The sequence below is a fragment of the Stegostoma tigrinum genome, chromosome 9 (assembly GCF_030684315.1).
Source record: "Stegostoma tigrinum isolate sSteTig4 chromosome 9, sSteTig4.hap1, whole genome shotgun sequence".
Taxonomy (NCBI): domain Eukaryota; kingdom Metazoa; phylum Chordata; class Chondrichthyes; order Orectolobiformes; family Stegostomatidae; genus Stegostoma; species Stegostoma tigrinum.
The window spans coordinates 99203033-99230703 of NC_081362.1; the positions used below are offsets into that span (position 1 = coordinate 99203033).

Below are 27671 nucleotides of genomic sequence, written 5' to 3' on the forward strand. Positions count from 1 at the left end.
TTAACAAACACCACAAGGAAGGCAAAATTAGAGCAGATGAAGAGGAGGATATGTAGTTGGAAACTCACCCCTGGGTCAAACACTGTGATAAACTGCAATTGTTGGGGGTAAGGGTTCGGGGTGATAGGTAGAATGCATCCGAGCTGTGGAATTACAGGATATTTCACAGTTATGGAAAATTCCAATGCCTTTTATTCATACATAAGGAGCAAGAGGGTAACTAGAGAAAGGGTTGGCCCACTCAAGGACAAAAGAGGGAAGTTATGCGAGGAGTCAGAGAAAATAAATGAGTACTTTGCTTTGGTATTCAAAGATGAGACGGATATGACAGATGCTGAGATTAGGGATAGATGTTTGATTACTCTAGGTCAAATTGGCATAAGGAGCTGGGGAAAGTGTTGGGTATTCTAAAAGGCATTAGGGTGGACAAGTCCCCAGGTCCGGATGGGATCTATCCCAGGATACTGAGGGAAGCGGGAGGAAAAAGCTGGGGCCTTAGCAGATATCTTTGCTGCATGCTTGAGCACAGGTGAGGTCCTGGACGACTGGAGAATTGCTAATGTTGTCCCCTTGTTTAAGAAGGGTAGCAAGGAGAATCCAGGTAATTATAGGGTGGCGAGCCTGACGTCAGTGGTGGGGAAGCTGCTGGTGAAGGTACTGAGGGATAGAATCTATCTACATTTGGAAGAAAATGGGCTTATTAGTGATAGGCAACATGGTTTTGTGCAGGGACGGTCATGTCTTACCAACTTGATAGAATTCTTTGAGGAAGTGACAAAGTTGATAGATGAGGGAAGGGCTGTAGATGTCATATACATGAACTTCAGTAAGGTGTTTGATAAGGTTCCCCATGGCAGGCTGACGGAGAAAGTGAAGTCGCATGGGGTCTAGGGAGTACTAGCTGGATGGATACTAGCTGGTTGGGCAACAGGAGACAGGGAGCTGTAGTGGAAGGAGGATTATCAAAATGGAGAACTGTGACCAGTGGTGTTCCACAGGGATCCGGTGTTGGGACCACTGTTGTTTGTAATATACATAAATTATGTGGAGGACGGTATAGATGATCTGATCATCAGGTTTGCAGATGACACTAAGATTGGTGGAGTAGCAAATGGTGAAGAGGATTGTCGGAGAATGCAGCAGAGTATAGATAGATTGGAGAGTTGGGTGGAGAAATGGCAGATGGAGTTCAATCCAGGCAAATGCGAGGTGATGCATTTTGGAAGACTCAATTCAAGAGCGAACTGTGGTAAATGGAAAAGCCCTGGGGAAAAGTGATGCACAAAGAGATCTGGGTGTTTAGGTCCATTGTACCCTGAAGGTGGCAACGCAGGTGGATAGAGTGGTCAAGGCGGCATACAGCATGCTTTCATTCATTGGACGGAGTATTGAGTACAAGAGTTGGCAGGTCATGTTACAGCTGTATAGGACTTTGGTTCAACCACGTTTGGAATACTGTGTACAGTTCTGGTCGCTGCATTACCAAAAGAATGTGGATGTTTTGGACAGGGTGCAGAGGAGGTTCACCAGAATGTTGCTTAGCATGGAGGGCGGTAGATATGAAGAGAGGTTGAGTAGATTAGGATTAGGATTACTTACATTAGAAAGACTGAAGTTGAGGGGGGTCCTGATTGAGGTCTGCAAAATCATGAGAGGTATAGGCAGAGTGGATAGTAAGAAGCTTTTCTCCCGCAGAGTGGGGGACTCAATTACTAGGGGTCACGATTTCAAGGTAAGAGGGGAAAAGTTTAAGGCAGGTATACGTGGAAAGTTCTTTACAGAGGGTGGTAGGTGCCTGGAACGCGTTGCCAGCGGAGGTGGTAGAGGCCAGCATGACTGCCCATTTAAGATGTATCTGGACAGATACATGAATGGGCAGGGAGCAGAGGGATACAGATCCTTGGAAAATAGGCGACAGGTTTAGACAGAGGATCTGGTTCGGTGCAGGTTTGGAGGGCCGAAGGGCCTGTTCCTGTGCGGTAAGTTTCTTTCTTCTTTGTTCTTTCGTATCCTAGCCCTCTCATTCTTGTTTCTTTTCACAAACAGAAAGTTTCACCCCATCTACTGTGTCCACCCTGCTCATGATTTTGAAAACCTCAAACAGATCTCCTTTTGTCTTTTTTCTCTCCGGGGGAACAGCCATAACTTATTCAATCTATTAGCATGGTAAAAGTCTCTCAAGCCTGGAGCCATTATTGTACATCACTTCTGCTATCTCTCCAGTGCATTTTACATCTTTACAGCTTCTAACGTTTTCCCCATGGTTGATGTTAATGTATCTGGCTTGTGGCTTTCCACTGTCTGCCTTGATCTCTTTTTGAATAAAGGAAATACATTAGCTATTTTCTAATCTAAAGAAACCTTCACTAAATCTCAGGAGTTTTCTAACAACGCATCAACTGCATTAGTGGCTATTTGTTTTGAGATGAAATCTGGGATGGAATCCATTAGGACCCGAGGTCTTCTCAATTTGCAATTGCAACTACTAACTGAGTAGTATTTCCTTGGTAGCTGTAACTTTCTCAAACCTGTCTCCCTCTTTCAATTCTTGATTTACAGCTTTTTCTAGATACCACTTGTATCCTCCTTAGTGCCAAGATGTGCGGGTTAGACAGATTGCCCGTGCTAAAAATGTCCATAGTGTTAAGTGATATTCAGGTTGGTGGATTAACCATGGTAAATGTGGGTTATAGGATATGGTAAGGGGCTGAGTTTGGGTGGGATACTCTTCCGAGGGTTGGTGTGGACTTGAGGGGTTGAATGGCCTCCTTATGCACTGTAGGAATTTTATGATGCCAATAAAAACCAACAAAATACATTCTGAATTCATCTGTCATCCGCTCATCTTTCATTACTAATTCCCCAGACTCATTTTTGTAGGAAAAATACCGACATTTTTCAAACTCTTCTTTTAAATATCTGATGAAATTTTTCACATCCAGTTTTGCATTGCTGGCTAACTTTCTCTCATACTTAATTTCTTGCCTCCTTAATCTCAGTAATCCTTGGCTTTTTTAAAAATGTTCTGTCCAATCTGCTGACCGATCGTTGCAGAATGACTTATGAGTATTTTCTTTCAGTCTGTTGGGAGATCAGTCCTTAGATTTATTTTCCTTATTTGTTGGAACACATATTGTGTGTGTTTTCTGGAGTATTCCCTTAAATATTTGCCACATCTATGCAGTGTATCACCTCACACTTTTCTGCATTGAATCTCATCTGCCACCTTTCTGCCCTAACCACCAACTTGTTAATGTCCTTTTGGAGTCCCACACTGTCCTGCTCTCAGTTTACAATTTTTCCAAGTTCAGTATCATCTGCAAATTTGGAAAACATCTCCAGCACACTAATATCCAGATCATTTACAAATCGGGAAAAGGAAGGGTCCCAGTACTAGCACCTGAGGAACTCCATACAAACTGTTGAAAGTGGGATTCCATAAATACTGAATTTTCCTAATATTTATTGTGAAGCAATAGATACCATTTAACAGCTATTACAGTAGTAATTAGCTTTCCAAAATTCTGACATATGAAAACAAAGGAAGGATTATGAAACAAGAGATCACAATGTCCACAGGGAACTGGTGCCATCAAATTATCTGGTGCCAAACACACGCAATTATCAATTGTTCTGAAGAAAGTCACTGGACTCGAAACATTAACTGTTTTTTCCTTCACAGATGCTGCCAGGCCTGCTGAGTTTTTTCAGCAACTTTGTTTCTGTTCCTGATTTACAGCATCTGCAGTTCTTTTGCTTTCCAATTATCGGTATGTTGTTTTCAAAAATAAGAAGTGTTCCTTCTTAAAAAGGGCAGTAAACCAACTGTCAGATAAGGGTAGGCAAGGATGCAACAATCATCTGACATCATGAGTGGCTGCTCGACACCTAATGGCCAAAACGGTTCAGACAGTTGATTGGCACAACTTAAGTTACATACCCTTAGAAATATGACAACAATAAGTGCCAAGGCAGAGGGGCATTTTCTCAGCAAGGAGTTCTCATCAAACAGACCTGGTAGGCATCAGTTCTCATTCGACAATCCCCAAACAGCAGTCTTCATCAAACAGTTGGAAAATAGATCAGGAGAGGTAGAAGTCTAAAAGAAGAGTTCTCAAATGCTTTGGCTACACAGTCAGATGCTGCCCCTCCTTATTTTAATGAGACCAAAATCTTCTGCTGTGACAATCTCTGTGTCCTCTGGCGTCAGCGAACCATCGTCAATTGTCACAGTTCTATACTTTACCGAATTAAACATTGCATCATACCTAAATTGCTGATTCTTAAACTCACACTATCAGAAAATTACTCACAAATAATCGACCACTAGGGTTAGGTTACGGTGATCACAAACCCCTAAAAACAAAATCTTTCTTCAGCCTGAAAAATATTCATTGACCAATACGTGTTTTCTATGACTCAGTCAATTTTGTGCCCATGTTGCCACTATTCCTTGGATACCATGGCCTTCAATTTTCTACACAAGTCTGTTGTGATGCACCATATCAAAATGTCTTCTGGAAATCCATGTATATCTCACATGCGTTACTCTCATCAATCCTTGGAATAAAACTCCAACTAGTTAGTTAAATATGGTTGCCCCTTTAAAAATCTATGCTGACTCTTCCTCATCAACCCACATTTTCCATGTGATTAATCAAACTAAGTTTGCAGAATGTTTACATGACAGCTTTCTTGGAAATTGTGTGTGGACCCAACCAGGCTCAAAGTTATTCTAGACCTAAAATTATGCAACAAAACAGAATTAATTAACATTTTGACAAAAAAAATCCTCTGAAGAAAGTATCCGCATTGTTTCCATGTAATGTCTGATTTAACTTTCTTGATAGAAATCTGTTCTAGCGTCTGTGGAGTGTAGCTGATCTGCTGAACATGTCCAGCATTTTCTGTTTTTACACTTTTTCTGAGATGCAGGGCCCTGAGCACAATTCTTACAATCTTACACAATTTCACTCTTTGGTACTCTGCCCATTTAATTGGTTCACCGTTCCCTTGTTCTTCCATTATTTTTTATTGATGACTATGACCTTTTTACATTTCTGTACATGGATTCTGAAATATCATTGCTCCTCTATAGTTTCTATGCTTCTAACCATTTCAAGAATGTTCCAATCCACATTGGTCCAAAGTGGATGTGACACTTTCCCACGATGAACTGCCTCTGCCACAGTTTCGCTCACTCATTTAGTCTAGAAAGATTCCATTATAGCAGTTCACATTTTCTATGCATAACCATAACCTCTTGCCATCAGCAGTCCAGATTTACCTTTTCTTCATTCTTTTTTCCATTATTCATTCACAGCTTGAAGGAGTCACTGGCTAGGCCAGCACTTATTGCCCATCCCTAATTGTTGAGCGTCAACCATGTTTTTTGTGGGCCTAGGGTCACATGTAGATCAAACCAAGTAGTAAGTATTCCTTCCCTAAAGGCAATTACAGAACATCACTGCACAGTACAGGCCCTTCGGCCCTCGATGCTGTGCCGAACTGTCATACCAATCTGAAGCCCATCTAAACTACACTATTCCATGTACGTCCATATGCTTATCCAATAAGGACTTAAATGTACCTAAAGTTGGCAAATCTACTACCGTTGCAGGCAAAGCGTTCCATTCCCTTACTACTCTCCGAGTAAAGAAACTACCTCTGACATCTGTCCTATATCTTTCACCCCTCAATTTAAAGCTATGCCCCCTCGTGCTCGCCGTCACCATCCTAGGAAAAAGGCTCTCCCTATCCACCCTATCTAACGCTCTGATTATTTTATATGTCTCAATTAAGTCACCTCTCAACCTTCTTCTCTCTGATGAAAACAGCCTCAAGTCCCTCAGCCTTTCCTCGTAAGACCTTCCCTCCATACCAGGCAACATCCTAGTAAATCTCCTCTGCACCCTTTCCAAAGCTTCCACATCCTTCTTATAATGCGGTGACCAGAATTGTACACAATACTTCAAGTGTGGCCGCACCAGAGTTTTGTACAGCTTCACCATAACCTCTTGGTTCCGGAACTCGATCCCTCTATTAATAAAAGCTAAAACACTGTATGCCTTCTTAACAGCCCCGTCAACCTGGGTGGCAACTTTCAAGGATCTGCGTACATGGACACCGAGGTCTCTCTGCTCATCTACACTACTAAGAATCTTACCATTAGCCCAGTACTTTGCCTTCCAGTTACTCCTACCAAAGTGCATCACCTCACACTTGTCTGCATTAAACTCCATTTGTCACCTCTCAGCCCAGCTCTGCAGCTTATCTATGTCTCTCTGCAACCTACAGCATCCTTCGTCACTATCCACAACGCCACCGATCTTAGTGTCATCTGCAAATTTACTAACCCATCCTTCTACGCCCTCATCCAGGTCATTTATAAAAATGACAAACAGCAGTGGACCCAATACCGACCCTTGCGGTAAACCACTAGTAACTGGTCTCCAGGGTGAACATTTCCCATCAACTACCACCCTCTGTCTTCTTTCAGCAAGCCAATTTCTGATGCAAACTGCTATATATCCCACAATCCCATTCCTCCGCATGTTGTACAATAGCCTACTGTGGGGAACCTTACCGAATGCCTTGCTGAAATCCATATACACCACATCAAATGGTTTACTCTCATCTACCTGTATGGTCACCTTCTCAAAGAACTCAATAAGGTTTGAGAGGCATGACATACCCTTCACAAAACCGTGCTGACTATCCCTAATCGATTTATTCTTTTCTAGATGATTATAAGTCCTATCCCTTAAAACCTTTTCCAACACTTTACCAACAACTGAGGTAAGGCTCACTGGTCTATAATTACCAGGGTTGTCTCTACTCCCCTTCTTGAACAGGGGAACCACATTTGCTATCCTCCAGTCGTCTGGCACTATTCCTGTAGTCAATGACGAGTTAAAGATCAATGCCAAAGGCTCGGCAATCTCCTCCCTGGCTTCCCAGAGGATCCTAGGATAAATCCCATCCGGCCCAGGGGACTTATCTATCTTCACCCTCTGTAGGATTTCTAATACCTCTTCCTTGCGAACCTCAATCCCACCTCATCTAGTAGCCTGTATTTCAGTATTCTCCTCGACAACATTGTCGTTTTCTAGAGTGAATACTGTTGAAAAATATTCATTTAGTGCTTCCCCTATCTCCTCTGACTCCACACATGGCTTCCCACTACTATCCTTGATTGGCCCTAATCTTACTTTCATCATTCTTTTATTCCTTAAATACCTGTAGAAAGCCTTAGAGTTTACCCTGATCCTATCCGCCAACTTCTCATGTCTCCTCCTGGCTCTTCTGAGCTCTCTCTTTAGGTCTTCGTGAACCAGGTAGGTTTTTCCAACAATCAACTATGGATTCATGGTCACCATTAGACTCTTAACTCCAATTTTTTTATTGGATTCAAATTCCACCATCTGCTGCAGTGGGAGTTGATCCTGGATCTGTGGATTATACTGCTCAGCCATTGCCTCCCAAGCTCTTCTCATCCTCCCCTGAACATCTTTCATCAAACAGAACTTTAGCAAACATTTAAATACAGGTTTCTATACTTCCATTTGCAAACTGCAGTACGAATCTATTATCTCTCTTACTTTATAACCAATTTCTTTGGCAAGACATAAAAACAGAAATTGCTAGGAACACTCAGTGGGTCTGGCAGCATCTGCAGAAAGAAAGCAGAATCAACTTTTCTGACTCAGTGACACTTATCTCCAACATTTGAGTTTTTTGGAGGGGTGGGGGTGGTATTAGTTTTGGTAAATATTGTAAAAAACGCTCTCTAAACATCTCATTTGTTGACATATTTAGCAACTCTATTCCTAACAGATTCTAGTAACTTTCATACAATTGATGTTAGCCAAATGGCTCTATAGTTTGTGCTTCACTTTCCCACAATTTCATGACTTAAAAGTGTCGTTGACTATTCCTGAGGTGTGTTTTTTGAAAAAACATGGCTAAAACATCAAAAGTTTCCTTCCCTATCTCAGCAGACCATTGAAGGTGGCAAGTGGACAGGACCGTGAATAAAGCATAGTGTTCTCAACTTTATTAATTGGGGCATACAGTACAACAGCAGCAAGCTGCTGTTGAATATGTGCAAGAGACTTGTTAAACATCAGTTGGGAGTACTGTGTGTAATGCAGTGTCCGCAACTGTAAAGATGCAAGTACGTGTTGCAGTTGGTAAAACGATTTACAAAAATGGTGCTAGTACTGAGAAACTTCAGCTGCGATGACAGGCTCAAAAAAGTTGGTATCTCAAGAAAGTGGTTGAGGAGAATTTTGACATAGGTTTTCAAAAATGAGTGGGCTGTTTAGAGTAGATAGGAAGAAGCTGTTCCTATTCAAAATTAATGTGCATCAAAACAAGAAGAAAAAAAACTCTCATACAGTGAGTCTTCAGGGTATGGAATTCACTGTCTGGAATGTGGTGGAAGCAGGTTCAAATAGGCATCTAACAGGGTACTGGATGATTATTCTGACGGAATTAGCATGCAGGGATTACAGGGAAAAAGGTGGGAGACTGGCACTAGAAAACAGAACCACGGTAGAAACGACGAGCCGTTATTATGAATCAAACCTTGTTATCAGGACTGATGTCCACATCTTCAACTTCCCCATCGTGAGCTCGGAAATCAAAACATTTCTTCATACTTGGGAACTGCAGTTGGAAAAATATCCATTGCTTAAATTCATATTTGATGCTATCCCCAATAATTACATTCATATTTGAATATATTCTCTAGCTCTCATTTCCAACATACAATCAATCAATCAATCAACAGCAATATGTTGGTCCTTGTCCCACATACCATCATTTTACAGGATTGCCCATAAAATTATGCGTACAGTACTGTTTGGGTGGGAGTGGAAAGTTACAAAGATTGGAGGGGCTGGGAAGAAACAGGCAGCCCCAGTATCGGGACAAAGTTCCAAATGACATATTGCATCAACAGCTGCAGTTCAATCTCTTTTGTTTTACTAAAATGTATAATAAAAAATGACAACGACTGCTTCTTACCCTTTCATGGGATGTGGGTGCTGCTGGCTAGGCCAGCATTTATGGGTCAAAAGCCGTAGACCATAAAATATAGGGACAGGAGAAGGCTATGCAGCCCCTTCAGGCTGCTGTGTCCTTTGAAAGGATTATGGCAAATCCAACATTCTTCACACTCACCTTCCTGTGGTTTCCCATGACCCTTAGCTCCTCTACAGATCAAGAATCTCTTAGTTTTAAATACAGACAAGGACTCTGCCGGCACAGCTTTCTGTGGTAAAGAGTTCGAAAGATTCAGAGAGGTAACTCCTCATCTCAGTTTTAAACTGATGTCCCTTTACTCTGAGACTATCGTCCTACATTCTTCAAATGAATGGAAATACTCACAGCATTTGCCTTTACAAGCCATTTGAGAACTCTATATGTTTCAATGAGATCACCTGTCACTCTTCTTTCATTCAACTCAGAATCCCAAACTGTTTAGTCTTTGTTCAGAAGACAATCCTCGCATACTAAGGAATATCGTAGAGAATCTTTGAACTATCTCCAATGAGACAACGTCTTTCCCTAAATAAAGGGGCCAAAACTGCTCACAATCCTCCAGATTTGATCTCACCAGCATCTTGTACAGCTGCACCAAGACTTGCTTATGTTTATACTCCAATCCCCGTGAAATAAGGGACAATATTCCATTATCCTTCCTGTGTGCCTTTTGCACAAGTACTCCCAAGTCTGCATTTAAAATACATTGTTCTCCCTCCAAAGTGAACAATTTCCCACATCATACTCCATCTGCCACTTTCTTAACCTATTAACACCCCCACATACAGTTCTAAGAAGGATAATACCCAAAATATTGACTTCTCCTTTCCTCCAGATGCTGCCTGTCTGTCTACCTTGGATTCCAACATCTACAGTTTTTGTCTCTAACTAATGTTAAGGGATGATGGTTGGATTTGATCTTATTGGAGATGGTCATTGCAAATTACTTGTATGGCTCAAATATTATTGGTCACTCATCAGCCCAAGCCTGGACATAATTCCGATATTGCTGCATAAGGACACAGACAGTTTCAGTGTCTCAGGAGTTGGGAAATGGTGCTGAATGTTGTACAATCATCAGCAAACATTCCACTTCTGGCCTTATATAGAGGAAGAGTCCTTGATGAAGCAGCTGAAGATGGTCAGGCCTGGGATTCTACTCTGAAGCTTTAGAGGTTTTGTGGCACAGTGGCTGTGTCCCTACCTCTACACCAGGTTCAAGTTCCACCTGCTCCAGAGGAACAACGTCTCTGAAGAGGCTGATTATAAAATAACTATATTGAAGCTGTACTGTGATTTTGTTTTGTTTTGTACCTCCCAAACCCTAACGAAGCCATCCACGCCCCCGGTGATGAGAAAGGAGTGCTTCATATTGAAGCGGACAGTTTTCTGAAGTGCATCCGTGCTGAAGTCAGTGCGTACGACATGAAGTGACTCTACCACCATTTCTGGCGTCTCATTTCGCAGGGACCCACTTGCATCACCGGCCATTTTATTTCCAGTCTTTCGTTTCCTAGCTTCTGTCTTCTTGACTGTAGAGGGAGAGAGAGAAAACTGGTAAGAGTATTCAAGTCTTAGTGCAGTACAGAATGGAACAGGCCCTTCAGCCCAAACTGGTCTATGCTGACCATGGTGCCCACTCAGCTAGTTCCAATTGCCTGCGTTTGGTCCATATCGCTCCATAACCATCCCATTCATGTACATATCCAAATGTTTTTTTACATGCTGTTATTGTACCTCCCTCAGTTCCTCTGGCAGCCCATTCTATATATGCACCATTCTCTGCATGAAGAGGCTGCCCCTCAGGCCCTTCTTAAACTTATGCCCTCTAGTTTTCAATTCCCCATCCCTGGGAAAAAGACTACATGCGTTCATCCTATCTATGCCCCCCATGATTTTATACACCTCAATAAAGGTCACCCCTCATTCTCCTAATTTCCAAAGAATAAACTCCCATCCTGGCCAACCTCTCCACATAACAGGCTTACTAGTCCTGGCAACATCCTCATAAATCTTTGCACATTTTCCAGGTTAACTATATCTTTCCTATAACAGGGTGACCAAAACTGCAAACAATACTCCAAGCGTGGCCTCACTAACGACTCATACAACCATAAACATTAGGTCCCAACTCCTTTACTCAATCCGTCGACTGATGCAAGCCAGTATGCTAAATGCCTTCTTCACCACTCTGTCTACATGTGATGCAGCTTTCAATGAACTATGTACTTATGGTCCGAGGTCCCTCTGTTCCACAACAGTCCTCAGGACCTTATCACTTACTCTACAAGTCCTATATTGGTTTGACTTTCCAAAGTGCAACACCTCACACCGTCTACGTTAAACTGCACTTTCCACTCCTCAGCCCGCTTCCTCATCTGATCAAGACCCCTGTGTAATTTTTGACGGAGATAGCAGGAAGTGCAGTTGCTGGAGAATCTGAGATAACAAGGCGTGGAACTGGATGAACACAGCAGGCCAAGCAGCATCAGAGGAACAGGAAGGCTGACGTTTCAGGCCTAGACCCTTCTTCAGAAATGGGGGAGGGGAAAGGGGCTCTGAAATAAATAAGGAGAGGGAGATAGGCAGATAGAAGATGGATAGAGGAGAAGATAGGTGGAGGGGAGACAGACGGGTCAAAGGGGCAGGGATGAAGCCAGTAGAGGTGAGTGTAGGTGGGGAAGTAGGGAGGAGATAGGTCAGTTCAGGGAGGACAGACAGATCAAGGGGGCAGGATGAGGTTAGTAGGTAAGAGATTGGCGTGGGGCTTGGGGGTGGGAGGAAGGACAGGTTAGGGAGGCAGGGACGAGCTGGGCTGGTTTTGGGATGCGGTAGCCGGGGGAGGGGGGCGAGATTTTGAAGCTTGTGAAGTCCAGCTATCAATGATGCCTCCTAATTTTGTATCATCCACAAACTGACTATTCATTCCTTGTATATTCTCATCCAGATTATTTATCCAAATACCAAATATCAGCATCAACCCCTGTGGCACGCCGCTAGCCACAGGCCTCCAGTCGAAGAAACAACCTTCAACCATCACCCTCTGCTTCCGACCATCAAGCCAATTTTGACTTCAATTAGCTAGCTGCCCTGGATCTCAAGTGACCTAACCTTCATGATTGGACTGCTGTGTGGGACCTAGTAGGAACAGAGAGATTGAGTAAACAAAAAGTGAGATTTCAAATGTGAATTTAGAATTATACAAAATCAGCTCATCCTGTAAAGGAGGAAGAATTCTCCTTGCCAGTAATAGGCAATACAAGAGCTAAGAGAAAACATGGAACTAAAAGACAAGAAACAGAAATGCTACAGTAGCACAGATTCTTTAACTGGGAAAGATACAAAAAGCAGGAAGGATGACAAAATAGAATAAACTAAAACTGCAAGGATGAGAATAAATTTGAGGGATAACAAAATGCAAATATTATTAAAACAAGACAGTGCCAGGAACAGCATGGAACCTTGAAAACAAATAACTGCTACTTGTTAATAAGGAATAAGGAAATAGCAGATGTGTGTAATTGCCTTGTCAGAATTTGCAGTATAGAGAAGAAGGAGGTCAACAGGCCAGATATTCCAAAGATTGTGAACGATCTGACATTGTTCATGTCCACGATGCTGCCCTTTCCCTCTATTTCTTGTGCTTGATTCCCCCACTCATCAAAATCTATCTCAACCTTAAGTATGCACAGGGACTCTACCCCCACAGTTCTTTTTAGCAGGCAGTTCCAAAGACACACACCCTTCAAAAAGAAATTCCTCATCTCAGTTTTAAACTGGCATTCCTTTACTCTGAGAATGTACCCTCTAGTCCGAGACTATTTCAAAAAGGGAAACATCGTCTCAGCATTTACCCTGTTGAGAATCCCGTATTTCAATGAGATCACATCAAATTACTTTATAAGTTCAATGAGTCCCAACCTGTTTAAGCTTTGATCATAAGACAATCTCTCCTTACTGGGTTGGGGAAGAGATATCATCCCAGTGAATCTTCTCTAAAGTGCAACCAATGAAATAACATCTTTCGTTAAATAAGGGGAACAAAATTGCTTGCAGTGCTCCAGATGAGATCTCAACCCCATACAGTTGCAGAGTCACTATTACAGATCGCCTAATCAGAATTCTCCAAAGGTTTACTTGATTCAGGAACTTTTCCTTTATATTGGAAAATTACACATGTTTTTCAAAGGAAAGGCTAAAGGACACTGAGGGGATTACAGACCTGCTTTAACGTTGGGAAATTATTAGAATCTGTAATCAAAAGGTAGAATGATTATAGCATTAGAAATTTTCAAGAGAGAGAGCCCCAAAACAGAAACTTGACAAGTCAGCAGGTCTGGTAGAATCTGTGAACAGAAAACAGAGTCAATATTTCAGGTCCAGTGGCCCTTCATCAGAACTAGTTGAACAAGGAAAAGGTAGCATACATGTTGAAGATTTGAGGAAGGTGGTGAGGGAACAAGCAAGAGGCGCAGACAGAGCCAGTGGGAGAGAAAGACAGTGAGCCAGACAAAGGGATGTATAATAATAAGCCAGGGAGAAAGAGAAAAAAAAAAGCTGCTAGGGCCATACATAGGTGAAAACAGGCTACTTTCAGCACAGCAAATCCATGTGATGACAAGGTCTGAAGTGAGGGGGTGAGCAAAGGATATAGAAGGTTTTCAGGCCCTAAAATTATTGAATTCAATATTGGAGTCCTGGAGGATTTGGAGCTCCCAAGTGGAAAATGAGATGTTATTCTTCAAACTTGTGCTGAGCTTTGCCGGAGCATTGCAGAAGGCCAAAGACAGAGGCAGTTCTGAGGTCCGAAATGTTAATGCTGATCTTTTCTTTACAAATGCTGCCAGATCTGCTGAGCTTTTCCAGCAACCTCTGCTTTTGTTCAAAGGAAACACAATAGTGTGCAACATGGCAGGCAACAGGAAACACAGAGCCATTTTTTGCTTATAGGGCATTGGTGTTCCTTAAAGGAGTCACTCAATCTGTGTTTTGTCTCCCCAGTGTAGACGAGACCACATTGTGAGGAGCAAATGCAGTAGACTAGATTACATGAAGTGCAGGTAACTCGTTGCTTCACCTGGAAGGTATTTCTGGAGTCTTGGATAGCGAGGGAGGAAGTAAACAGTTCATGTTACATCTTCAGTAATTGCATGGGAAGATGCTGGAGTGGAGTTTGCGCTGGAAATTTTAGCAAACATTAAGAATGTGCTGGAAATTTTAGCGAACATTAAGATTGATAAGTCCCCAGGGCCAGACCAGATTTATCCTAGGGTGCTCCGGGAAGCGAGAAAGGAGGTTGCCAAGCCACTGGCGAAGATCTTTGCTTCCTCACTCTCCACAGGAGTCATACCAGAAGATTGGTGGGAGGCAAATGTTGTTCCTCTTTTCAAGAAAGGTAATAGGGAAATCCCTGGAAATTACAGACAGTCAGTCTTACGTCTGTGGTCAGCAAGGTTTTGAAAAGAATTCTGAGGGATAGGATTTATGACTATTTGGACAAGCATAGCGTGATTAAAGGGAGTCTGCATGGCTTTGAGGGGGGGCAGGTCATGCCTCACAAATCTTATTGAGTTCTTTGAGGAAGTCACGACACAGGTTGACGAGGATCGAGCAGTGGATGTAGTGTACATGGACTTCAGCAAGGCATTTGATAAGGTTCCCCAAGCAGGCTCATTCATAAAGTCAGGAGGAATGGAATACAGGGTGATTTGGCTGTCTGGATTCAGAATTGGTTGGCTGACAGGAGGCAGAGAATGGTCGTAGATGGTAAGTATTCTGCCTGGAGGTCAGTGCTGAGTGGTGTCCCACAGGGCTCTGTTCTTGGGCCTCTGCTCTTTGTAGTTTTCATAAATGACTTGGATGAGGAGGTTGAGGGGTGGGTTAGTATGTTTGCTGATGACACAAAGGTCGGAGGTGCCGTTAATAGTATCGAGGGCTATTGCAGGCTTCAGCGAGACATTGACAGTGTGCAGAGCTGGGCTGAGAAATGGCAGATGGAGTTCAACCTGGATAAATGTGAGGTGATGCATTTTGGAAGGTCGAACTTAAATGCTGAACATAGGATTAAAGGCAGGATTCTCGGCAGTGTGGAGGAACAGTGGGATCTTGGTGCTCAAGTGCATAGCTCCCTCAAAGTTGCCACCCAAGTGGATAAGGAGGACTTGCCCGTGGTGTCTGGTGTCCCTGAAGCATGCTGACAAGGAAGTGGGGAGAACTGCATGTAGTGGTGGCATCCTATTGGAGGTGGCAGAAATTGCGGCTTATAATACTTCAGATATGGATGCTGGAGAGGCGAACAACGAAGACTATGGGATCTTCTCAGTGCTGAGAGAGGGAAGAGATGTGATGGGGCAGAATAGTGGGAATTGAGTTGAGGGCTCTCTCTGCCATGGAGGTAGGGAATGTTCAGTTGAGGAGGAAGGTGGATATTTCTGAGATGCCGTGCAGAGGGTAGCATTATTAGAACAGATGTGACACAGAAACTGGAAGAATGAAATGGAGTCTTAAAAGGAAACAGAATGAATGGATGTATAGTCCAGGTAACCCACAGGGAGTCGGTGGCCCTGTAATGTATATTACTGAGCAAACTGTCCCCAGAAATGGAAATAGATGTCAAGAATAGGAAGGGAAGAGTCAGAGATGGACCAGGTGAAGGCGCGAGCAGGGTGGAAATTGAAAGTGGAATTGATCATTTTTGCTAACTCCATAGGGGAGAGGGACGGTGTCATTAATGCAGTGGAGAAAGTTTTGTGGGGTGGCACTTGTGTTGGAGTGGAACAAGGAATGTTCCATGAACCCTACAAAGAGACATGCATAATAAGGGCCTATGCGGCCACACCTTTGACCTGAAGACAGGGAGAGAAATTAAAGGAGTTGTTATTAAAAATGAGAAAGTGCTTGGCCAGGCGAAGGACAGTGGTGGTGGATGGGGATGTGTCAGGCCTTTTTCCCCCCCAAAACAGCCTGTGTGCATTTGTAAGGAATAGGCTATGTCTGATGAATCAGAATGAATTTTGCTCAAAGTGGTGATTGAAGTTGTGAACAGTGGGCATATCTATGGATATTTCTTAAGTAAATGTTCAGAAGGTATTTGATGAAGTCCCCTACATAACAGTCAGTTAAAAAGGTAAAGCTTTAAGAATTTAGCGCAAATTATTGACTTGATTAGGATTGCACTGAGACAGGAGACAGACTACAAGTATAACACAACACAAACAAAGTCGCTGGAAAAGCTCAGCAGGTCTGGCAGCACCTGTGAAGGAGAAAACAGTTCTTATTTTGGGTCTGGTGACACTTCCTCAGACCCGAAATGTCAAACTTTCCTGCCTCGGCCTGCTGCGTTCATCCAGCTTCACATTGTTATCTCAGATTCTCCAGCACTGGCAGTTTTTACTATGTCTGTAACAATCTGAAAATGATTTTATTTGCCAAGATACCAAATGGTTGTGTAAAGTAGCAACTCCGGGTGTAGGTGATAACATCTCAGCATGTATGGAAAATTGGCTTGTTGGCAGGATGTGACAAATGGATTTCCATGCTACTCCATTTGTGGAGTGTGCGCTGGGGCTTCAGTATTTTACAATTTATATTAATGATTTGGAAGAGTGGAATGAAAGCATTTTAGCAAAACCTACAGTTGACGTATTGATAGATAGGAAAATAAGTTACAAAAGGGGACATAAGATGGTCATACACAGATTTGGATAAGTTGTGAGTTGTCAAAATCTGATGAATTCAATATAATGTGGTAAAACACAAGTTGTTCACCCTGGTAGCAAGCAGAAAAAGCAAGTGTTTTACTTAATAATAGAACGGCGGTGGAGGTCTGAGATGCAGAAAATTCGAGTTCCAGTGCACGACTGAAAATGTTAGTAACCAGGTACAGAAAGAAATTAAGAAAACAAATGTAATATTTTCTTTATTATAACAGGTCAAATGCCCGCTTCTGCTCCTAATTTTAATATTCATATGTTAATTTTATATTTGAGGTTATTTGAGCGATATGGGGTAAAGTCAGGTATGTGGAGAATTAGGCTGTGAACTACTTTTGATCATACTGAAGAATGACACAGGAGCACTGAAGGATTGAACGGCCTCCTCCTACTCCTTTAAAACAGTGGGATTTGCTATTAGCTTTTACAAGAAAAGCTATATTATGTAGACATACAAGCTTTGTTGCAAAAAAATTGATGGTTTTTTTTTAAAAAGGAGTTTTGGCCCATAACGGTCTGCCAAAATCAATTCTGCTGTACCTGAGGAATTGCCAGAATGCAGAGCAATTTCAGCCTCACTCTTGTCCTCCTTTGTACCAGGTTTATTCCCTGCTGGCTTCTCTTTCCCTTCCTGGAATCGCAAGATGTGACAAGTTGCATCTTGCCCAACTGCTAGAATATCTCCTGCTACAGCCATATTCATTGTGGCTCGGGTTTCCGTGTCATGGGCATGAACAAGTGTTGCTGAAAGGTCTCCCGTTACACATTCCAAACGCAGGAAATGCTGATGGCAAAAGGAAAGAACAAAGTCAGATAGGCAGTTAAACAAAAAAAAACAATAAACATCAAATTGTCATTTGTGAGGTAGATACATGTATGCATGTTATGCAACACTCAGACTGAAATAATACCCAAGTTTAAAAAAAAGTGGAAAGAATTCCTGAACCTTGTGCTTAAAAAAACTCACTTTATCAGAACGTTTTCAGGTCCTGTAAGGAAGGAGATAAAACTGTACCCCTGAGATTTTTTTTTTGTAGGATGAGTGTGTCGCTGGCTGCCCATCCCTACTTGCCTTTGACAAGGTGGGGGTGAGCTGCCTTCTTGAACTGCTGCAGTCCACCTGCTATGGATTGACCCACAATACCATTAGGGAGGGAATTGCAGGATTCTGACCAAGCAACATTCAAAAAACTGCAATGTATTTTCAAGTCAAGATGGTGAGCGGCTTGCAGGGGAACTTAGGAGGTGGTTGTGTTCAGATGTTTCTCCTGCCCTTGTTTTTCTAGATGGAAGTGGTCATGGATTTGGAAGATGCTGTCTGAATATTTTTGGTGAATTTCAGCAGTGCATCTTTTAAATTTCACACCCTGTTGCTACTGAGCATTGGCGGTGGAGGGAGTGGACACTTGATGTAGTGGCAATCAAGTGGCCTACTTTGTAGCCAAGTGGGGAGTATTCCATCCTCACTTGTGCCTTGGAGATGGTGGAAAGGCTTTGGGGAGTCTGAAGGGAAGTTACTCACCGCAGTATTCTTAATTTCTAACCTGCTCTTGTAGCCACTGCATTTTTACGTGATAAGTCCAGTTGAGTCAATGATAACACCCAGGATGCTGGCAGTGGGGACTGAATGATGGTAACATAACCGAATGTCAAGGGACAGTGGTTAGATTGTCTCTTATTGGTGATGATCATCGTTTTGCATTTGTGAAATGTGAATGGCATTCACCAGTTGTCAGCCCAAGCCTGGATATTGTCCAGACCTTGTTGCATGTGAGCATGGATTGCTTCAGTATCTGGGGAGTCACAAATGGTGAACATTGTGCAATCATCATCAACTTCTGACCTTATGATGGAGGGAAGGTCATTGATGAAGCAGCTGAAGATGGTTGGGCCCACAATACTACCTTGAGGAACTCCTGCAGAGATGTCCTGGAGCTGAGATGACTGACCTCCAACAGCCACAAGCATCTTTTTATGAGTCAGGTATGATTAATTACCAGAGTTTACTGCCAGTACTCACCGAACTGATTCCAGTTCTTCCAGGGGTCTTTGATGCCACATTTGATTGAATGCAGCCCTAATGTCAAAGGCTGACACTCCAACCTCACCTCTGGAATTCAGCTCCTTTCTCCATGCTTGAATGAAGGCTGCAATGAGCTCAGGAGCTGAGTGGCCCTGGCAGAATCCAGACTAGGTGTCACTGAGCAGGTGCTGATTGATTGCACTGTTGATGACACCTTCCATCACTTTACTGATAATCAACAGGAGACTGATGGGGCTGTTACTAGCTGTGAGTAAGCGATGGCCTAGTGGTATTACTGCTAGGCTATTAATCCAGAAACCCAGGTGATGTTCTGGAGACCTGGGGTGGAATCTCACCAAGACAAATGGTGGAATTGGAATGCAAAAAGTCTGGAATTAAGAATCCATTGAACACCATGAAATCATTGTTAGGAAAAACCCATCTGGTTCACTAATGTACTTCAGGGGATGAAATCTGCCACCCTCACCTGGTCTGGCCTACATATGATTCCAGACCCAAAGCAGCTTGGTTGACTCTCAACTGCCCTCCAAAATGGCCGAGCAAGCCACTCAGATATACCAATTGCCACAAAAACTCAAAGAAATGAAACTGGACGGATCACCTGGCTTCGACCTAGACAATGGCAGAAGCAGCCCTGTTGACCCTGCAAAGTCCTCCTCACTATAATGTGGGGCTTAATGCCAAAATTGGGAGAGATGTCTCACAAGCTCAAGCAACAACCTGACAGTCATAGTCACAAAATCAGGCCTTACAAACAGTGTCCCAGATACCACCATTACCATCTTTGGATACGTTCTGTCTCACCAGCACGGCAGAGGTGGCAGCACAATGGGAGACAGTTGGGAGGGAGTTGCTCTAAGAGTCCTCAACATTAACTCCAGACCCTATGAAGTCTCATGGCTTCAAGTTAAACATGGTCAAAGGAATCTCCTGCCACTTATCACAGGTAATATATTTGTGTGGCTGCGCTACCCGAAACACTACTCAGGTAGTGTTTCCCATCCATCCTCCTCCTTTAACCAAAAAAAAGGTGCTGTGCGGCTGATTGGTAAGGTAACAAGTTTATTTTTTATTCTTTATTTTTCAACAATCTCTTTGGGAATTTAGAATAATGGGAACGGAGGTCAGGGCAGTTGAATGTTGCTCCCGCAGAATGTGGGAGGGTAAGGGTCACCACTAGTGTCCCTGCTGACTACATTTGTGGGAAGTGCACCCAACTCCAGCTCCTCGAAAACTGCGTTAGGGAACTGGAGCTGGATGAACTTTGGGTCAATAGGGAGGCAGAGGGGGTTGTTGACAGGAGTTACAGGGAGGTAGTCACTCCTCAGGTACAAGAAAAAGGCAGATGGGTTACAGTCAGGGGATGGAAAGGGAACCGGCAGGCAGTGCAGGGACCCCCTGTGGCCATTCCCCTCAACAATAAGTATACCGTTTTGGATACTGTTGGGGGGGTCGGGGGGAAGAAGAAGAAAGATGACTTACCAGGGGAAAGCAGTGGGGCACAAGTCTCTGGCACAGAGTCTATTCCTGCTGCTCAGAAGGGAAGGGGGAAGAGGAGCAGAGCATTAGTCATTGGGGACTCCATAGTTAGGGGGACAGATAGGAGGTTCTGTGGGGACGAGACAGACTCACGGTTGGTGTGTTGCCTCCCAGGTGCCAGGGTGCGTGATGTCTCGGATCGTGTTTTTGGGATCCTTAAGGGGGAGGGGGAGCAGCCCCAAGTCGTGGTCCACATATGCCCCAATGACATAGGTAGGAAGAGAGATGGGGATTTAAGGTAGAAATTCAGGGAGCTAGGACAAACAGTTGTCGTCTCTGGTTTGTTGCCTGTGCCACGTGCTAGTGAGGCGAGGAATAGGGAGAGAGAGGAGTTGAACACATGGCAACAGGGATGGTGCAAGAGGGAGGGTTTTGGATAATTGGGGCTCATTCTGGGGTAGGTGGGACCTCTACAAGCAGGATGGTTTTCACCTGAACCAGAGGGGGGGGAAATTCACGAAGACTACTTCGGGTGGGTTTAAACTAATTCAGCAGGGGGATGGGAACCAAAATTGTAGTTCGAGTATAGAAAAGTTTGCGAGTAGGGAGGTCCGAAATAAAGTTTTAGTGATGCAAGATGGCACCGGCAAGCAAGAACTTGGTTTGAAGTGTGTCTACTTCAACGCCAGGAGCGTCCGGAATAAGGTGGAAGAACTTGCAGCATGGGTTGGTATCTGGGACTTCGATGTTGTGGCCATTTTGGAGACACAGATAGAGCAGGGACAGGAACGGTTGTTGCAGGTTCCGGGATTTAGATGTTTCAGTAAGAACAGAGAAGATGGTAAAAGAGGGGGAGGTGTGGCATTGTTGGTCAAGGACAGTATTACAGTTGCAGAAAGGATGTTTAGGGACTCGTCAATTAAGGTAGAGAGGTCTGAGAGACATAGATAAGCTGCAGAGCTGGGCTGAGAGGTGGCAAATGGAGTTTAATGCAGACAAGTGTGAGGTGATGCACTTTGGTAGGAGTAACCAGAAGGTAAAGTACTGGGCTAATGGTAAGATTCTTGGTAGTGTAGATGAGCAGAGAGATTTCGGTGTCCATGTACACAGATCCTTGAAAGTTGCAACCCAGGTTGACAGGGCCGTTAAGAAGGCATACAGTGTTTTAGCTTTTATTAATAGAGGGATCGAGTTCCGGAACCAAGAGGTTATGGTGAAGCTGTACAAAACTCTGGTGCGGCCACACTTGGAGTATTGCGCACAGTTCTGGTCACCGCATTATAAGAAGGATGTGGAAGCTTTGGAAAGGGTGCAGAGGAGATTTACTGGGATGGTGCCTGGTATGGAGGGAAGGTCTTACGAGGAAAGGCTGAGGGACTTGAGGCTGTTTTTGTTAGAGAGGAGGTGGTTGAGAGGTGACTTAATTGAAACATATAAAATAATCAGAGGGCTAGATAGGGTGGATTGGGAGAGCCTTTTTCCTAGGATGGTGACGGCGAGCACGAGGGGGCATAGCTTTAAATTGAGGGGTGAAAGATATAGGACAGATGTCAGAGGTGGTTTCTTTACTCAGAGAGTAGTAAGGGAATTGAACGCTTTGCCTGCAACGGTAGTAGATTCGCCAACTTTAGGTACATGTAAGTTGTCATTGGACAAGCATATGGATGTACATGGAATAGTGTAGGTTAGATGGGCTTGAGATCGGCATGACAGGTCGGCACAACAGAGGGCCGAAGGGCCTGTACTGTGCTGTAATGTTCTACGTTCTACATGCCTTCATCCCTCGGCTGTTGAATTGGTACTCAAATGTTGAATCACACTTAGATGAAGCATTGAGGATGGCAAGGGCACAAAATGTATTCTGGGGTGTGCAATTTCAATATATTAAAGCAGTACTACTGATCGAGCTGGTCAGGTCCTAAAGGACATAGCTGCTAGACTGGGCCTGCGGCAGGAGGCGAGGGAAAATATCCTTGACCTCATCCTTACTGATCTGCCAGCTGCAGTTGCATCTGTCCATGACAGTATTGGTAAGAATGGCCATCGCACAGTCCTTGTGGAGACAAAGTCCCAGAATCACATTGAGAATAACTCGCTTCGTGTTGTATGGCACTAATCACTGTGCTAAATGGGACAGACTTCGCACAGATCTAGCCACTCAAGACTGGGCATCCACAAGGTGCTATGGGTCATCAGAAGCAGCAGAATTGTACTCCAGCACAATCTATAAGCTCATGGCCTGGTGTAACCCCCACTCAACCATTACCATCAAGCCACTGGAGGGCATTCCAGGAGCAGCACCAGGGATGCCTGAAGCGGAGTTATTAATCTGATGAAGCCAATCTGGACTACTTGCACGCCAAACAGCAAAAGCAGCAAGTGACAGATCTAAGCACTGCAGTCCTGCCACATCCAGTTGTGAATGGTGGTGGACAATTAAACAACTCACTGGAGGAGGCAGCTCCACAAATATCCCCATCCTCAATGAAGGAGGAGCCCAGCACATCAGTGCAAAAGGTCAGGCTAAAGTATTCGCAGCTATCTTCAGCCAGAAATGCTCAGTGGATGCTTCACCTCAGCCTCATCCAGTGGTACCCAGCATGACAGATACTAGTCTTCAGCCAATTCGATTCACTCCACGTGATATCAAGAAATGGTTGGAGACACTGGATACTGCAAAGTCTTCTGGCCCTGACAACATTCCAGCAAAAGTATTGAAGACTTGAGCTCCAGAACTTGCTGCTCCCCGAGCCAAGCTTTTCCAGTAGTTACAACACCGGTGTTTACTTGACAATGTGGAAAATTGCCCAAGTATGTCATGCACACAGAAAGCAGGATAAATCCCACCCAGCCTCATTACTGCGCCATTAGTCTACTCTCGGTCATCAGTAAAGTGATGGGAGGGGTCATGAACAGTACCATCAAGCAGCACTTGTTCAGCAACGCCCAGTTTGGGTTCCGCCAGGCCATTCAACTCCTGACCTCATTACAGCCTTGATTCAAATACGGTCAAAACAGCTGAATTCCAGAGGTAAGGTGAGAGTGACAGACCTTGATATCAAGGCAGCATTCAACTGAGTGTAGCATCAAGGAACCCTGGCAAAACTGGAATCAGTGGGTATCAGGGGGCAAAAGCTCCATTGACTGGAATCATACCTGACACACAGCAAGATGGTCATGGTCATGGGAGGTCAATCATCTCTACTCCAGAACATCTCTGATGGAGTTCCTCAGGGGAGTGTCCTAGGCCCGATCATCTTCAATGACCTTCCCACCATCAAAAGATCAGAAGTGGGGATGTTCACCGATGATTGCATAATGTTAAGCACCATTCGTGACTCCTCAGCAGTCCATGTTCACATGCAACAAGATCTGGACAATATCCAGGCTTGGGCTGCCAAGCAACAACTGACATTTGTGCCTCAAAAATGCCAGGTTATGACCATCAATCCACCACCCCTTGACATTCAATGGCATTACCATCACTGAATCCTCCACTGTCAACATCCTGGGGGTTACGACTGACCAGAAAGTCAATTGGACTCACCAGATAAACACAGTGGCTACAACAGCAGGCCAGAAGTTGGGAATACTGCGGCGAGCAACTCACCTCCTGACTCCCAAAGTCTGTCCACCATCTACGAGGCTCAAGTCAGGAGTGTGATGGAACACTCCCCGCTTGCCTGGATGGGTGCAGCCCCAGCAACACTCAAGAAGCTTGACAGCATCCAGGACAAAGCAGCCGCTTGATTGACACAACGTCTGCAAACATTTACTCCCTCCACCACCAGCGCTCCGTTGCAGTAGTGGGTACTACCTACAAGATGCACTGCAGGAATTCACCAAAGATCTTCAGACAGCACCTTCCAAACCCATGACTACTTCCATCTAGAAGGACGAGGGCAGCAGATACATGGGGACACCACCACCTCCAAGTTCCTCCCCAAGTCACACGCCATCTTGACTTAGAAATACAATCGCTGTTCCGTCACTGTCGCCGGGTCAAAATCCTGGAGTTCCCTCCCTAGAAGACATTGTGGGTCAACCCACAGCAGAAGGACTGCAGCAGTTCAAAACAGCAGCTCACCACCACCTTCTCAAGGGCAACCAGGGATCGGTAAGAAATGCAGGCCAGCCAGCGATGCCCACATCCCATAATGAATTTTTTAAAATGGTGGATTTGTCCTGCTTTTTAGGTGCAGGACATACTTGGGCAATCCTCCGCATTGACATGTTGGTGCCAGTGTTGTAACTTTACTGGAACAGCTTCTGGGTCAGCAAGGCCTGGAGCACCTGTCTTGAAGACTATTGCAAGAATGTTGTGAGGGCCTATAGCCTTTGCAGTACAAAGGGTTCTGCTACTGTAAAACAATGAGTTGTAAAAAATTCTGCTAAAGAAATAACAGGGCCAATGGGAGAAGGGGAGGTTAGGGACAGACCAACAAAAATAATTACTCAAGGACTGAAATTACAGGACAGCAGAGAGTATGAACAAATTTTTAATAATTTACATGTAATAATGAAATAACGGTAAATTTATCACCTTATCTTGAAAAAGGTCAAGATGACTTGATAGGGGAGGTTCTGAGGTAGCTCTGTTGTTAATGCAGGGCTGAGGGCTGTAATCATCAACACCTTCAGGTGCAGTTCTGTTTGCAGGGGTAGGGCAATAATCCAGAAGTGGATGGCTGTGGCTTGTTGTCTGACTGTTTATTGGGAGTTGACTTAAAAAAGACATCCAGTTTTTGCTGCTTTGCCCTTCTTATTTGTTCTTGAAGCAGTTCAAAGAGTGCTAAAAAAATCTTGCTTCACGAACTGCTACCCTGCTGTGTTCTGCACTGTATTCGTTGTCCTTGACAAGCGGCAACTGCTTCTCAATTTCCCTCAGGATAGAAGACAAAACAGAAGTGGGAAAGCTATTGTGGTGCTGCATCCTGGGCTTGATTTTCTTCATCTCCAGTTTCCACTTCCAGCCTCAGCAACAAGTTGTCGTTCGATCAGGTGTAGAGAGGTCTTCACGGTGGGAATCAAGCAGCTCTTCAACATCCTCACTCTCTACTTCTACAAATCCAACTTTCTTTTCAAGATCAGCACAATGCTCTTTGATTGTTGGGAGTGCCTTTCACAGAACAAAACTTTTTAAATCTTGAAAAAAAGTCGGGGAGAAGCTACTGTCAAGACGCAAGTAAGCAGCCCTTACTGACTTATCCCAGGCCTCCACTATAATGTCAATTGCATTTTGATGCTATACCTCTTCCAAAGTTGAAGAACACTGCCCTTACCCCCCTCAGTGGCTGCAATCAGCCTCTTAATCATACACCTTAAACAATAAGCTTTAAAAGCTACCATTGTACGTTGGCCTCGGGATGAAGGAGAGAAGTTGTGTTTGGGCGTAGAAATAGCACTTTGTTTTCAGAAAGCTCACAAACGGTAGGAGTACAGCTTGGCACATTATCCAGGAGAAAAATTGTGAAATCCCCTTTTTTTTGCCCTGCAATACTTTCTAAAAACATCTTTGAAAACATCAACAATAAGGTCAGAGAAAATCTGCCCAGTCATCCAACCTCTTTTGCTTGATGTAAAGTAGATGCCTAGAGTAGACTTAAGGTAATGTTTCAAGGCTTGCAAGTTGGCAGAGTGGTAAGCGGTAAGTGGAAAGAGTATCTTTCTGGAGAAGATACCGAGGGATAGGATCTATTTACATTTGGAAGAAAACGGGCTTAGTGATAGGCAACATGGTTTGGTGCAGGGAAGGTCATGTCTTACCAACTTGATAGAATTCTTTGAGGAAGTGACAAAGTTGATAGATGACGGAAGGGCTGTAGATGTCAGATACGTGGATTTCAGTAAGGCGTTTGATAAGATTCTCCATGGTAGGCTGATGGAGAAAGTGAAGTTGCATTGTGTCCAGGGTGTACTAGCTAGATGGATAGAGAACTGGCTGGGCAACAGGAGGCAGAGAGATGTAGTGGAAGGGAGTTTCTCAAAATGGAGAACTGTGACCAGTAGTGTTCCACAGGGATCCGTGTTGGGACCACTGTTGTTTGTAATATACATAAATATTGTGGAGGAAGGTATAGATGGTCTGATTAGCAAGTTTGCAGATGACACTAAGATTGGTGGAGTAGCAGATAGTGAAGGGGACTGTCAGAGAATGCAGCAGAATACAGATAGATTGGAGAGTTGGGCGGAGAAATGGCAGATGGAGTTCAATCCAGGCAAATGCAAAGTAATGCATTTTGGAAATTCCAATTCAAGAGCGAAATATGCGGTAAATGGAAAAGCCCTGGGAAAATTGATGCACAGAGTGATCTGGGTGTTCAGGTCCATTGTTTCCTGAAAGTGGCAACGCAGGTCAATAGGGTGGTCAAGAAGGCATACGGCATGCTTTCATTTATCGGACGGGGGTACTGAGTACAACAGATTTGGCAGATCATATTACAGTTGTATAGGACTTTGGTTCAACCACATTTGGAATACTGTATACAGTTCTGGTCGTCAGATTACATTACCAAAAGGATGTAGATGCTTTGGAGAGGGTGCAGAGGAGATTCACCAGGATGATGCTTGGTATGGAGGGCGCTAGCTTTGAAGGGAGGTTGAGTAGATTAGGATTATTTACATTAGAAAGACGAAAGTTGAGGGGGACCCGATGGAGGTCTACAAAATCATGAGGGGTATCGACAGGGTGGATAGCAAGAAGCTTCCCCCCCCCACCCCCCACAAAAGAGTGGTGGACTCAATTATTAGGGGCCTTGATTTCAAGGTGAGAGGGGAAATGTTTAAGGGAGATATGTGTGGAAAGTTCTTTACGCAGAGGGTGGTGGATGCCTGGAATGTGTTGCCAGCCTAAGTGGTCGAGGTAGGCAGGACAGAGTTATTTAAGATGCATCTCGACAGATAGATGAATGGACAGGGAACAGAGAACAAAGAATAAGGAACAAAGAAAATTTCAGTACAGAAACAGGCCCTTTGGCCCTCCAAGCCTGTGCTGATCCAGATCCTCTACCTAAACACGTTGCCTATTTTCCAAGGATCTGTGTCCCTCTGCTCCCTGCCCATTCACGCAGAGGGACACAGAACCTTGGAAAATAGGCAACAAGTTTAGATGGAGGATCTGGATCAGCGCAGGCTAGGAGCGCCGAAATGCCTGTTCCTGTGCTGTAATTTTCTTTGCTCTAAGTTTCCATTGGCATTGGCACCCAGCAGCACAGTCATATGATCCTTTGTCACCTTAAATCCTGCAGCATGTGCTTCACTCATAGAAATCTTCGTTCTTGGTGGCATTCACATCCAGTATAAGTCTCTCAGCCAAACTGAAAATTTGATCAAAGTTGTAGCCTTCTTTGTCAATTAATTTTTTTTTTAAAGCCATAGAAAGAAATGCC

At 43.9% G+C, this 27671-nt stretch overlaps 1 protein-coding gene across 6 annotated transcripts in view; it reads right to left on the bottom strand.

The window, feature by feature from the left end:
- Positions 1-27671, bottom strand: part of preb (prolactin regulatory element binding) — an 87159-nt gene that overhangs the window by 53706 nt on the left and 5782 nt on the right. For 2 of the 6 annotated variants that reach the window (XM_048536189.2, XM_048536191.2), the window contains 4 exons: positions 17301-17544; positions 10363-10580; positions 8590-8670; positions 69-143 (listed from right to left, as the gene is read on the bottom strand). In XM_048536189.2, coding sequence (XP_048392146.1) covers positions 69-143; positions 8590-8670; positions 10363-10580; positions 17301-17544 — 618 coding nt within the window. Of the gene's footprint in view, positions 1-68; positions 144-8589; positions 8671-10362; positions 10581-17300; positions 17545-24826; positions 26362-27671 lie in introns of those variants that run through there. The other 4 variants (XM_059648805.1, XM_059648807.1, XM_059648806.1 and 1 more) reach the window with 4 other exon arrangements.